This window comes from Mirounga leonina, unplaced genomic scaffold, assembly GCF_011800145.1.
Source record: "Mirounga leonina isolate KUSES-001 unplaced genomic scaffold, KU_Mleo_1.0 Mir_165, whole genome shotgun sequence".
NCBI lineage: Eukaryota > Metazoa > Chordata > Mammalia > Carnivora > Phocidae > Mirounga > Mirounga leonina.
In genome coordinates this window covers 12,937,194-12,952,498 of record NW_023270415.1, presented here as the reverse complement: position 1 = coordinate 12,952,498, position 15,305 = coordinate 12,937,194, and the positions used below count along the sequence as shown (strand labels likewise).

The 15,305-nt window shown below is 38.6% G+C and overlaps 1 protein-coding gene across 7 annotated transcripts in view; it reads right to left on the bottom strand.

Moving 5' to 3' along the window:
- Positions 1-15,305, bottom strand: part of CHD7 (chromodomain helicase DNA binding protein 7) — a 187,654-nt gene that overhangs the window by 58,502 nt on the left and 113,847 nt on the right. For all 7 annotated transcript variants that reach the window (XM_035011215.1, XM_035011216.1, XM_035011218.1 and 4 more), the window contains 3 exons: positions 11,716-11,857; positions 6,853-6,990; positions 5,710-5,775 (listed from right to left, as the gene is read on the bottom strand). In XM_035011215.1, coding sequence (XP_034867106.1) covers positions 5,710-5,775; positions 6,853-6,990; positions 11,716-11,857 — 346 coding nt within the window. The remainder of the gene's footprint in view (positions 1-5,709; positions 5,776-6,852; positions 6,991-11,715; positions 11,858-15,305) is intronic.

Here is a 15,305-nt window from a genome sequence, read left to right as displayed (position 1 = left end):
TTAGTTTTACTCAATGGTACAATTAAAATCTCTCAGACAAGATGTCTCACACACATAGCAGCCAAATAAAATTAACACTCCAACTACTACATTTAGGTAAGGTTAAAATCGTGATACGCATCAGCCAAATCAAGAGTTTGGTGGTAAGATTATCTACACCATTTCCCTTGATCCCACCTACTGCCGTGCGTGCAGAAGATACCGCTCAAATGATATTTTAAGTATCTCTTTCAATATTTTTTTCTCTTCTGGTTTTAGGCTGTTAAGCAAGTCATAATATGTCATTTTCTCCTGAACATTTGATCAGATAAATCAGGGATGTAAAACGTAAACACCACTTACAGATGTTTAGGGATTGCTTTTACACTCTTACAAGAGCACCCAAGCCTGCCTTGAGGGTCACACTTGGCTAAGCCGCCTCAGAGATGCTGCGAAGAAAATTAAGGCAAGTAGGAACAGAGGACAAACAAAGGAGAAAAGACTAGACTGGATGACAGGCTGGCGCAGGCTCTGCTCAAAGAGGCTACAATTTCTCTCGATCCCTAATCTTCAAACTACTATCAAAGACTGTGAACTTAAACTTTTCTTTAAAGCTCTCACATGTATCAGTTGAACCTAAATTTTAAACTGTTTTTTTCCACCTGGATAGAGATCAGCAATTAGAAGACTGGATATTCAAGAGTGCAGTCAAAGCCCATTAATATCTGGTTCTAACTCTAACCTAATGACCTATAAACGGTCATAACCATAAACAGCTTTTTAACCAATATATACAGAACACAATCAATATCCCAAACTTTCAGTTGTCCAAAATAGGAATAGAAATGTTTGCCAGATACCCTCAAGAGCCAGCAACATAAACCTGGAATTAATTTAGAGATAAATTCTAGTCGATTCAAGTGACAATCTATCCAGCCCCACCTTACTTTTTTTGAGCCCCAATGTTACTCCTCCTACTCACACGTTTCAGCAGTCATTCTGAAATGCACTATCTCTGCACAGAACTGGATATTCCAGTAGAAAGGCCAAGACAAGACAGAAGACAACCAGGGTAAAGGGAAAGCCAGGATGAGCCTAGATCTTTTGACACCTGTCATAGCATTATCATGAAATTCAATTCTAGAATGGAATTCAAATGTCTGGTCTACCCTTTTTACTCTCTGGGTGCTAACTGTATTTCTTTCAATTCAGAAAGAGTGTTTCAAAATTACGTTATCTTTGAGGTAGTAAAACAAAACAAAACAAAACAAAACAAAAAAAGCAAGCTTTATAATTTCTATGCTCTATTATTTCCTGATTTCCTTCTTCCCAATCTTTCCTCCTATACTGTCTTTTCCATCTCATTCTAAATAGTCTCACCGGCCCATTAATTTCCAAGTGGGTATGAAGGCACACAGGATCAACTCTGGAACAATAGGGATAGTTTTCATTCTGAGTCCTGTTGCCAGAAAGCTCTGACTCACAGCCATGAACTGTCTGTCCCTGGCTCTCATCAATACCCATTTTCTTGTCATAATCAGCTATTCCTCTAGGAACCTGCCGTGGAGATGCCTAACAAGAGAATCTAGAACTGTCTGAGGGGAAGCAATTAGGTTCCAAGGCTTCCTGTAGTAGTAGCACTGGGAGCTGGTGTAGAATTCTACCAGGGCCTGTTTCTTTTGGATTAGAAGCTGTTCTTTGATTAAGTGACCACACATACTGGATCACCTTGCCCCTAGAACTCTAAGTAGAGCTGTTTTATACCTTTTGTTTCACAGAAATACGATCTTGCCGACCTCTTCTGCTTTATTAATAGCAAAACAACTAACAAAAGTATGTGAATTCATAAGCCCTCAGGAACACCATTTTAATTATTCACTAAATGGCAGTTTGACCAGCCTCTGGTGATAGTTGGAAACAGCCCCAACAACTCCCCCCATGTCTATAATGGGCATAACCAATGAACAATTGACTCTGAACACACCTGTGCGTGCACACACATGAAGAACCAGCAAATTTATTTTCTAGACAACTACTATTACATTTGAGAGCCCTCTAAAGTAATGTTATGTGTTCAACAGAATATTTTAAAGAAATGGGTATATCTCTTCATTAGACTCCAAAGCTAGTCTATGAAAATCTTTATTATTCATATGAAATTTAAAGTTCCAAACATATTAAGCCATACTTGTTCCCATTGTTCAAAGGAACCAGAAAATCGACTCCTTTGGCCACCTGGATTCTACAACAGCCATCCAGTAATGATAATCCTATAGCCTAAAATAATGACTTTTCCTAAGCATTCTATTACTAAATTAAGCAGCCACACTGGAGAAACAAAGCTAAACTATAGTGCCAAAAGGGAAAATGTTAAATAATTGACAACAGAAAGAGAAAGCACCTTGATAAAGGTATCAATAAAGCAAAGTTACAAATCACTTCCTACTTCTGACCCAACCTACTCTATACTCTAACCAGAGATAGCAAGTTATAGTTCACTTATGGAGAAATAGGACATAATAAATTTGATGAAGAGTTTTTGCCTGCTTTACATACTATTTGTTGTTGTTATTAGTGGGCTCAGCTGAAGAGGATTAAAACAAATAGCCTGGAATTTAAAATTAGCTCTTAAGAAAATATATGGGATAACTTAAAGAAAAATAAAGAATTCCAGGGAATAGGGGCGCCTGAGTGGCTCAGTTATTAAGCGTCTGCCTTCGGCTCAAGTCATGATCCCAGGGTCCTGGGGTCGAACCCTGCATCAGGCTCCCTGCTCCGTGGGGAAGCCTGCTTCTCCCTCTCTGGCTCCCCCTGCTTGTGTTCCCTCTCTCGCTGTGTCTCTGTCAAATAAATAAATAAAATCTTTAAAAAAAAAAAAAAAAAGAATTCCAGGGAATATAGTCAGAATTCACTTTTAAAACTATTTTTGACCTTCCAATACAAAAAGAATTTGAATTATTATTCCCCAAGGACAAATGGCTCCAAGCAGAAAGGGCTACATGATGGGCTAAATGTGGAAAACAAAAGAAAATTAACCACTGTACAATCCAAAAGTCCATTCTGAAATCTACCTCAAAATTCAAATACAAGTATCAACTACATCCCTTCCACTGGGTCTCACATGCATGAATGTGAGTTTAGAACGACATACATGCCTGGGCCATCCCTACTGAACACGAGGCGCTGAATTACGGAGGCTCGGCCAGACGAGCTCTGTGTCTGCATGACTCCATCACAATGGGAAATGCTTCTCAGGCTACAGTGATGAGTTCAACGGACTCTGAAAACCATTATCTGAGTCCCCACCATGTGTTAGCACCATGTAGGGTAGGCTCTGAGAGCTCACAGCGAGTTCCTGTAGCGCTGCCAGGGGAAATAAAGGCACCTTCTCACAGCTACTTCTTCAACTATTCATGGTAGTAGGCATAGCTAGAATCCACAGGAAGATCTCAAATTTCCTTTTGTTTCTATTTGCCACACTTTGCTCCAACGTTAATAAAGCTGATTTTAACTAAAGTAACTATTTCAAGAACATTACCAGTTTAAAAAGTTAGTACCTGCTCATGTTTACAATGTTCTGATGGTTTTTTACCACACTTTATGAAATACCAGTCGTGTACAAGCACTTCAATGAGCTCTATATCTCGTCCTGATTTTAAATCACACCTCAAGGCATACCTCCTCTTCCAGAGCAATTTTTCCATTCACCTCCGTCCGAAAATTCACCACCAACTCAACAAATACTCCACCCTCACATAAAAACACAGTGATTTTTAACCTCCTATGATAAAATAACCCCAGCCGTCTATAAATGGTAACAATACCTATTCCTAACTGTGGGTACCTACCTTTTAAGAGTCATGAGAAAAGAAAAAGAGCTGTAAAGTGGGCAAAGCAGAAAGAAAACGCAATGTCCTACATAATGCATAGTCTAAGTAGCTCTGAGTAACAGAGCTAATTATAATGTGCAACCCCCAAACCTGCCGAGTATGCCTACTGAAGCACTATCAACTGGATGAAAATTAAACATCGCATCCAAACCACAGGCTCTTTACTCCAAGTCACTTCAATTCAGTGAAGGGGATTATTCTTTAGAGCATGTCAAGTATTTAAATTTTACCATATATCTATAATTCACAAATTAACAGTTCCAGAGTCATTAGCAGGACAAAAACGCAACCTCTCCAATGAGTTAAATAGTGCTCATTTCTGCTTGAACAGGTGGGAAATTTGGTTGAAATTTTATCATTTAATTCATCAGAGAGGAAGTCATCACGTTCAAAGAGTCAACAGATAGCCACTCCATATCTCCCCCCCATCCCCCACACTCAATTTGAAAATATCTTTACATGTCATTCTTGATTATTTTCTTGCGAACTAGAGCTGTATATTCTGATAAAAACCCATACTCTGAATAACACAATAGAAAAGCAAACAGTACTGCAACAAAGGTAAAGAGAAGTGCCCTGCTGGTCTAAAACCATTTTCAAGGGTTTCTAGACAGTAGCATTTGAAGTGCAAAGGTTCCCTATTTGATAAGCCTGGGGTCTCCCGGATTCCTCCACATCTCTCTCTCAATGGGAAATTATATTTTGTATATGTCTTACGTTTTTATTCTAAAAAAAGCTGATTTTACATATCAAAACAATGAGGTTGTACTCCCACCTATCTGGAAAGTAAATAAAAAGAAAGAACTGCATTTGACAATGATTCAAGCTGAAAGACAGGCACCCTATATCTAAAGGACACCACTTTCTAGGGACACTGGAAACTGTATGCTGGAATACAGAGATGCATCTCGATGACTATGTAATTCTTCAAGCAAAATAAAACATTTTCTCCAACTGGGCAAGAGGGAGATGGTTGGGATGAAACGGGGAATCTCGATCAGTAAAAGAAAATATGGTGTTACTGGACTGCTTTGTCACAGAGGATATGTGTTCCTCAGTGACAAAGTTATCAGACTAGTGACAGGTATTTAAGAGTTCACCTTTGCAGATCAACATAAATTTTGACTAATTCTGAAGAAATCATACTAAAGAAAGTCATATTATCTTCAAAAACTACACTGAAGGGGCACCTGGTGGCTCAGTCGGTGGAGCATGCGACTCTTGATCTCAGGGTTGTGAGTTCAAGCCCCGCATTGGGTGTAGAGATTACTTAAAAAAAAAAAAAAAAAAAAAAAAAAATAGAATCTTAAAAAAAAAAAAATTATGCTGAAAACAGTTCTGTATTTCACCTTTGCACTGACAAAAAAAGATATTAATGAATATTTTAACTGGATATGAAGAATGTTATGAAAAGTATGAGAAAACACCTACTCACTAAAATGATAAACCTCCATCCTGGGGCGGGGGCAGGGGCAGGGGCAGGCAGGGAACTTTCCTAAGGGAGATGAGAGGTAAATTCATGTTTATAATTTTTATAAATAATATTTATGAAAGAGGCAGCCTATAACTCTAAAAGCCCTATACATTTCTTTGGCGACTGTTGAGTTTCTTGTCTACTCTAAATGGGGTAAATAAAGCACTGATTGTTTGATATATTTCAATTTCATTTGGGGCTAAATATCCCAAAGTTTTATATTTGGCTAATAAATCAAACAGGATTAGAAATATCACCAGAGTTTTGTTTCACAATAGTGAATTTTTTAAAGGAAATTATAAAGCAAAAAATAATTTAAGAGTCAGACATACACCACAGATTTTGATCACTCCAAATGGTGCTTACCTGTTTTTTTACTGAACGACTGCTCATGATTTTTTCTACCACTGGACCTTCTGCATCAACAGATTCCTTAAACAAAAACAAAAGCAAAAAAAAAAAAAAAAAAGCAAAACAAAACAAACAAAAAAAGTAGAATAAATCAGTCCAAATGGAAATCATTTCATTCCATGCTATAAAAATAAGAAATCATCCCCTTTGCACATCCATCCCCTTTTAATTCATACCCTTTAAATTACTGGGTACAAAGTCACCAGTGAGAAATATGACTGAAAAGAACAAGACTCTCTGTCTCCAGAAAGGCAAAAGGAAGATATGTGTTTATTACTTCATGATTATGTGGTTTAATTACGTGGACTAGCATGGGTCCCTAAAGCCAAAGAACATTCAAAAACTCCAGCTGCCAACAGAAAATAATCTCCATATGACAGCAGTCAAAAATATAACTTTTCCTCATCTATATCCATGGGGTAAATATACTCATCATTCTGTTATTGTAGGCAGCTTTTATCTATGTTGGTCACATAAAACGTTATATAACAACTTAACATAGCACAAATTACCAAATAAAGTAAAAAACTGCATTTAATATACTTTTCAATGGGTTACCAGTTTGTTAACTAAAGTACAGTAATGGTAAAAGGGCATAAAAAAAAAAAAGATCTTTACAATAATCCATCCTACATTACTACCCATATTTTATACAAACTATTTTATCCATCATTTACATTGCACAGAGAATAAAGAATGCCCTGCTGGGTACTACAAGGCAGTAATTTCATAAAGGGGTTCTGACGGTGCCTAACAGCAGGAGACAAGCTTGAGTGGCTTATTAAAGTCCCAGAAGCTAGAGCCCTGAATTCTTCAGAGGTAAATTCAGCCGCCTCCTTGCATCCTTGCTCTGACTCTTCCTCAACATAGACCATTAATTCTCCAAAACTGTGTCAAATTACGTATCACAGGCTTATATAAAAATACATTTCAGCAAACAGGGCTTTCTAAAAGATACTGCTGAACAACTACTAGCCCACAGCACGTGAGCCAACAGTAGATGAATGTTCTCCGGCTCAGAGCCCAAGGCTTCTGGCTATGAAATCTCTGGGCCACCTTCTCCAAGGCACATGAGTACCACACGGAAAGGCGGCTGACCTGCTGCTCCGACTGCGAGGTGTTGGAGGGGGAGTCTCTCCCAGCAGTGTCTGCATCATCTGCCTCCTCATCAGAAATCTTGAACTCCAAGTCTTCCGTGTATCGCTTTCTCTTCACCTGCCTGCTGGAACGTCTCTTCTAAAACAAAAAACAAAAAACGCAACAAAGCAAGTTTAAAAAGCCATCACTGATGCTCTTTATAACTTTTCAGATGGTAAGATATATGGATTTTTTTTTAATTAATCTTAAAGAAAAGCTGATGAGTTTAACCCTGTAAGTCACCTAAGAAGCCACAGTGGCAATGAACATAATGGAGATGGGGGGAAATCTGGAGTCAGCCGCCGGGGGCTGCCGAGGCTCCACCACCAGCTACCAGACCTTCAGCTGGGCAATGGAAGGAATGACAGAACTGATTCTTTACTCAGAAGTGAAAGCAATATAGAAGCTGGGTGACAGGTATATAGGAGTTCGTTTTACTATTCTCTCTACTTTTGTATGTTTTAAAATTTTTTCTCTAATAAAAGGTCCAAAAAAGTGAAGGCATTAGAAGATAATCTGCAAATTATGAAGTTCTATATAAATACTGAAATAGTATTTCAGAGGGCCATTTAAATAAAAGGTTTGCATTTTAATCTTGGCAATAGTCTGAATATTTTTGAAGAGATGAAGGACTGAATGGCAGAATTTATAATGAATGACTACAAAAACTAACTCTATTCTTTTGGTTAAATTTTTTACCACACTGATTAAAATGTAAAATCCTGGCAATAGCTGGTATTAGTAAGACTATTGGTAAAATAGATCCCCTCCCACCCCCGTGTCAAAAGGGAACCCAATCCACCTTAGCAGGACAGTGTGGTCATGTCTGTCAAAATTTAAAACAGGCCCACCCTTTGACCCTAGCAATTGCACTTCTAGTAAGGTACATATCTTCAGATATCTGCAAAATACCTCCATTGTTTTTTAGACCCAAACTTTTAGATCTTAGAATATCTGGAAGATAAATTATAAAATTAAAAAAAGCAAGTCACATAATAATAAGTAACTTCTAATTCTATTTAAGGTAACAGAAGCGCTTGTGCATATCTTGTATATGTGGATCATCAATACATAAACTCAAGACAAGGACACTGAATGTCCTGTTTATTTCTCTATGACTCAATGAATATTTCCTAAAAAAATGAACATATATATGTGTATTCGTTTTCAATCAACAACAAAAAAAAAACTGAAAAGACACACAACAAATTGTTAGTAACTACTGATTCTAGGGAGTGAAGTGAATGGAGCAGGAGGAGTTTTACACTTTCTGTTCAAAATAATTCTGTACTGTTAGACCTTTCTGATGAAGAATTAGTTTTGTCAGTTAATTAAAAATGAGGAGAAATAACCATTCATTAATATGTGTATTTGATAAAAATCTAACATAACTATAAAATGACATGTGTAAGTTTTAAATCACTGATAAGTATAAGATTACAGCTTGTAAATGAGTTCATGAAGCACATAGAATAAAAATACTGAGAAAAGTAACACTAGCGAACTTTTTACTAAGAACTATGAAATAAAACTTTTTAAAAAGAGACTCGTGAATTTTAAAGTTGGTCAGTAGTAAGGCAGAAAGGCAAGTCACCCCACCATGCAGATCTGGGGAGGAACAAGCAAGGACATTAGTGGCTCGAGTCAGAACCAAGGAAGCCCAGCACCTTTACCCTCATTTTGTTTTATTACTTTTCTGCTCTCTCTGCTCTCAAGACAGGATGTGAGATGACTCACAACACAAACTCAGTATAATATGACCATCAAATAAGTTGTTGGAGACTATGAGCTCTTAGCCCTACACGGTTGTGACCGGAGGGGTGCAAAGCACCTTTCTGACTCAAGGTCTGTGGGATAACATCTTAATAATGGACTTCCTAACGGCTCAGACCAGCAGGAGTAGCAACCTAGACCAGAGGTTCCTCCTCTGACCCTCCTAGTCAGCCCCGCCCAGAACCAATTCCAGGTCAGGGGGGACAAAAATCAGCAGGGGTTCTGCCATCTGTGACCCTTCCCCACACCACCGAAGGCAGTCTGACCTTGTGGACCCTGGAGTTGAGCACTGAGCATCTGAATTAGCCCTGGTTCTCACTACGTGACCTTGGACATGTTATTTTGTGGAACTCAGTTTCCTGGTCTGCAGAATGGGGTTAATGGTAGTTAACTACGTCATAAGCATACTTGAAGATCACATAAAGGAATTAGACCACACAATGGAATTCATTTAAAGCATTTAGAACAGTGCATGGTACATATGAATGCCAAATGAAATTAGTAGGACTAAAGTCATCATGATTAAGCTCCACCTTTCCATAAAAAAAAAAATTAGAAAGCACTGAGGCTACAAGGCCAGGCTACCTTGCACAGCTTCCCCTCTCTCTTCCCAAAGCTGATCCAGAGTAACTCCTGCTCCTGTACCCATTTAACCACCCCTCACTTCTCAACTGTCAATTTCTTTAAGCTATAAAGGGCTGTTAAGAGGAACAATATTTAAAAAAAAAAAAAAAAAAAGAGGAACAATATTTTAATTTTGTAAAATTTGGCATAATATCTGTATTTCATTTATCAATTTAAACTGAAATGCACTAATCTGTATTTTCATCTTGTTGTCATTATTTGAAAGATTTCGGTGACTCAAAACAAAGTGTAAGCATTCCATTTAAACCATAACTCAAGGGGCGCCTGGGTGGCTCCATCAGTTAAGCGTCTGCCTTCAGCTCAGGTCATGGTCTCCGGGTCCTGGGATCAGCCCCGCATCTGGCTCCCTGCTCAATGGGGAATCTGCTTCCCTCTCTCTCTCCCTCTGCCCCTCCCCCTGCTCATTCTCTTTCTCGAATAAAATCTAAAAAAATAAAATAAGTCATAACTCAAAACTTCTGAACTGACACTAAAATAATAGGTCAACTTGTTAAGCTTCGATTGCTTTAGAAAAGTTGCACATAATTAACACGGCTATACCAAAGAGAAGACTTAAACGTGTTTCCACTATCTCTCTGTTGTAGTACTTTGAGATACAATTTTGAGTTTACATTATATGGCATTTACTAGTTTAAACAAATCAATTGCAGAACTCAAGAACTGTAAGCTCTTTATGCATATGCTACAGGAAGAAACAACAAACAGCAATCAGCATCACTTCCTGTGTCAGGGACACAGAGAAAGACCTGCCTTCAAAGTCAGATCTCCTTGGGTGGTTGCTTGTATGAGCTACTGAACCCATAACAGTTATGCACTAGCCAATTAGAAAGGATGTACTGTTGTTCATTTGAATAGATTAGCCTTCTTCTATAACTGAAATGCAGAAGGAAAAAAAAATTAGTATTTCATAAAGTCCAACCGAGTCTCTATTAATACAAATGCTTTTAAGAAACAGCGGCGTTATTTATGAGGGAACAATGGAATTTTCTTGACCTGTGAATAAATCTGTTTAATGTTGTCCAAATACTACTGCCATAAAGGCCCTAGTTTAAGCAAACATGATGCAGGAAAAAACACCCTCGTGCATAAAAATAAAATTTAAAATCATTCAAATACTTTAGTTTAAAAGTCCCTAAGCAATTAAAAAAAGATGTCTACTTACCTTTCCTATCTTTTCAGTGATGTGTAAAAGGAAATTACAAAATTCACCCCAACGGCCAGAGGCATCACAAGTTAGTTACGGAACCAAACCAAACCACATTCATTCACAGGTACTCTCTCTTTCCTCTCCCTTTCAGGCCCTCTTAGCTTAAGCCATTCCGTGACATTATAGACATCAGGGAGCTCTACTAAAAAACAAACAGGGGCACCTGGCTGGCTCAGCCGGGAGAGCAGGTGACTCTTGATCTCAGGATTGTGGGTTCGGGCCCCATGTTGGGTGCAGAGATTATTTAAAAATAAAATATTTAAAACAAACAAACAAACAAAAAACCAAACCCATCTGAAATTCTTTAGAAGAGAGCTGCAAATGGCACATTTTTTTTTTCTAACTTTTAAGCAAATTGGTAGAGGTATAGGTAGCAAATACTTAGTGTGGACTGAACACTCAGAAAAAGGCAAGCAGGCTGTTAGGGGATGACTTCCTATTCGAGCAGGACTCCAGTAACTGTTCCTTGATAACTTAGATGTCATTCACTAAAGTGACATTCTTAGCCATCCCAGTGGAACATATTGGCATGATTCCAGAGAATGTAACAAGGAAATAATTTTTAACTTACCTTATAGTCCAATCAGTGAAGGCAGTGGGCTTTACACACAAGAATCTAAATTCCTAATGTTTATTCCAGTTTTTCAACTGCTTCCTACAAAATTCTCCAAAAGTCAGGAGAACCTAACACTGAAAAGTTCTGCACCGTTGCCATCCAAAAAAGTCACTAACTTGTTCATAGAAACTTTATTATTACATGACTATACATCTCAACTCTGGCCATCAAATGTCAGAAACCTTAAGACAAGCTACAGATTATTTTTATTCTGAAAAATAATTGACAAGCAACCAAACTTCAGAGAAAAGCAGAAATGTGAAAGCAGCTTTACATGATACATATATCAACATTATGTTAACACTAATACATACATCAACATTGAAAGATACATTTACAGAAGTAAATGAAGATTCTCAGTTTTTTTATCACGGGGTCAAAGATGAAAAAACCACGAAGTCAGGGGTTTAATTTCGTGCTGGCCCCCAGCTCTCACCATAATGGATCTAGCGTTCCAGACAACAATAAAGCCACCTTTAAAGCAGCTCTGTAACAAAGACAGGGGAGGTCTAGTGTACTTGATATGCGGCTAAAGTTACCCATGCTAAATAACCAAGGCTCGGGATCAGAATGACGGTATTACCTGAACACCTGGGTCCTCATCTTCTTCAGGAGGAGGAGATGGTGGGGGCGTTTTGTCTAAGTCTGAATTTTCAGAACCTTCTGTTTTTCCCTTGTTGACCTTTTTCTTCAAAGCACTTGCTTCTGAATCAGGTTTCTTATTACTAGAATTCAAAGTGGATCACTTAGTGTTCACTTTTTAATGAGGTTTTCCACATGCCCCATGCCTTATATTTCCCACATTAATATCCCGAAAGTATCAATGACAACTGATAAATCGATGCATGTTGGCCATTTATAGTTAAATGGCACTCTCAATTAAGTTTTTACGGCAAAACCCCACACTGATGACCTTTGGCAAATATCTGACCTAATTAAAAAGAAATTTCATGCAAAAACTCCTAGTACCACACTGAGTACATTTGTTCTTCTAGAGAATGCAAAATCCCTGCCAATATACCAAAGCCATAATGAAAAATCAGATCAAGAAGTAGTTTTGCTATCAAGTTTTTAAGGTACAGAATGTTGTTTTTTTTTAAATGTCAAGGGAAACTAGACTATAATGATCATTTCTTTGTGTCTCTTGCAAAGAGTTTTAAATACTCCTATTTAAGTCCTTTTCATAACCAACACTACTAGGTGTCCTCTACTATGTCATCCAGCTACATTATTATCCAATGACAGCCTTTTAAAATATAACAAAATATATGGTAATTTCCTGTTCCACATAATTTTACTTAATGCTGTCTTCTTCATTTAAAATAAGCTTTATGTTGGTGCTAGGCATTTTTTTTTTTTTTTAAACATAGTCACAACAGCCTCTCTTTCAAAAGCTAGGTCTCTGAAATACAAAAATATAGCAAAGCGACCCCAATAATTAAAGTGCATGTTCCATACTATGTTTCTGTCAAACATTAATAGGATTTGAATGTTACATAAGTCAAAAGACGTGAATGAACTCTCAAAAAAAAGAATTTTTAAGTTTACCATTACCTTTAGAACCTTTATTTGACATTCTTTTAGAGTGTACATTTAATGCTACCTCCATTCCAATTTCCAAACCAGCCCCAAGGTTTTCTAACATTATCACATTATCCAACATTTAAATTCACCTAATTATATTTACTATTTCTAGAAAGCCTAAATTCTAACAAATTTGGTAAAAAAGATGTATTTCAAACACCTTTAAAAAGTTTATTTATTGAAGTTTATAAATTCCAGAAAAGTATGCTGACAGAATGCATTAAACAGCATTTTTTTCAGCCTCAGCTACTACAAAAGACACCAAGACATCTCTATGCTTTTATTTCAATAAAGCACACGTCATGCAAAATATTTCGAAAGCATGTTAGTATAATAAAGTATCCATCACCCACCTAAAATGTACTTTTGTCATGAGTAAAAAAAATATTTGGTAATCCTAAACTAGTTATTTCTAAATACTCAGAGCTTGTTTTTATTTTGTGAACATTTTAGCATAGTAAATAGCCACATAAGGAAGTAACTTACAAGAATTCAAGATTATAGCAAACGGCAGTTAGGTTTAAAGAGTTCTTTTTATTTAAAATTTTTAAAAAGGCAGTGTCCTAAAAACTTCAAGTCCCCAAAAGATCCATGGAAAGAATAATATTTTTTAAATTAAAAAAAAAAATCCATACAACAGTTCCTCATCCAACTGTCCTAGTGTTTACGCTACACATGGACAGAAGTCTCCCCTACTATGAGGCTCCATTTCCAGCATTTATTTCCGCTCTAACTGCCACAAATTATACAATACTACAGCTGAACGCTGGGCCCCTTTCCTTTCATCTGCACGCCAAGAGCAATCAGATTACCCTGGTAACCAGCGGTCACATGACCAGCACCTGCTCTTTTGGCTGGATGCCACTGACTAAAGCCATCTGCTTCCCTCAATCAGCTTTCAAACATTCTCAACACCTGCGCTGCAGTGTTTTGTGGTTTCTTTTATCAAATCAGTGCAAAACTGCTTCCAAAACTTTACATATTTCTCAAATTTGTTTAAATCAGAGGTAGGCCTGTCACAGAGTTGAACCACTGCCAGGTAAAGTAAGTCGGCAGCCGGTGCTTTTCACGGTGACCCCTCTGCACCGGAGCTAAGTACACAATTTAATTTAGTGGGGTTACTGCACCCTGTGTGAACTATCCTATAGGAGTAAAAAGGCTTACTGTCTTAAAGCCACCAGAGCCCAGGTTTGATGAGATATCAATTTGCTGAAGGAGAGAAGTGCTAATGATTTTCCATCTGCCCTTCCCATGAATGAACTACGTAGAACCTCCAAGGCTGCTAAAAGTCAGACAAGACCTCTCCAAATGTTTAGGGGGAAAAAGCCTGTGGCCAAGGGAAGCACTCCTCCCAGATCTGATTCCTGAAAGATTTCTGAACTCATTAGACCTTGCACTGTTAGCACCTCTCAGAGACAGCCAAGCATTTCCATGCTGACATCTTCTCATGACACCAATATACAAATCAAAAACACGCCAAGAAGTCAAAAAAGCTACAAGATCCTCGGTGTCCGCCCGAAGACATGATGCAATCAAGGACAAGACGAAGTTACTTTAATTATTAAATTGCCTTTGCTACTGTTTTGCAACAAGCTCGTTTGGCTATTCAACTAAGTGTTATATGAAAACTGCTTTGCCCCCCAAAAAGCACCAAAGTCAGAATTTTTAACCAATGAGGTGTAATACAGAATGGTGGGTTAGAGCACTGATGTGGGTCAGACACACCGTAGTTCAAGTTCCGACTCTGTCACGTAGAACCTTGTCTGTCTGGGACCCTGGACAAGCCACTCCATTTCCTCGTCTGTAAAATGAGGTTAGTAATTCTATCTTCCTCCAAGATTCGTTAGGAGGTTTAAGTGAGATAGTGGATGAAGGCTTTGGCAGTGTCTGACACAAACGGCCAGTATGGACGCACATCTGGAAGACAAACAGCTGGGAACAAATCCTCTGGCGTGGCTCAGACCCGCTCGGGCTGAATCAACCGCAGACTCAGAACCCCACTTCACCACAGATCATTTCCTCTAAGCAACACGAGCAGAAGGAAGGTCCTTTATCCACAGTCCCCGACACAAGCTGGAAGAACAAACCAGCCCACAATCCCAAAGGCCACTCCTCTCCAAGCCCAGGACCACCGCGCTAGTCCAGGCAGGTGTCATCTCCCACCTCAGCCGTCACAACCCCCCTCCGTCCCCCCGCCGCCTCGTCACCCTCGGGACCCACAGGCAGGGTGACCCACTGTGAGGCTGCTGGGGAAAATCCACCTCCATCGGCATGATTTAAACCTCTCTGGTTCAAAGCTAGTCTTTTCTAATGTCAGAGCCAAAACACAGCTATACAAACAGTCCTCTCCCAAATTACAACTTGGAAAGCTGGAAGGCACAAACAGGGCAGCTCTTCCCATTGAGGATAAGAGAATGTTACTAATAAGAAACCTCCCTTAAGCTGACACTCCAATGTTGAGAATGAGGCCACCGAGCAGCCCGGCGCAGACACAGAAGCCCCAACAGCTGCCGTGATGGCTGCTCATGGGAGCGGGTGATGCTGGCCCCCGCGCAGTGACCTGCTGGCGAGGACCACAGGGAAGACCGG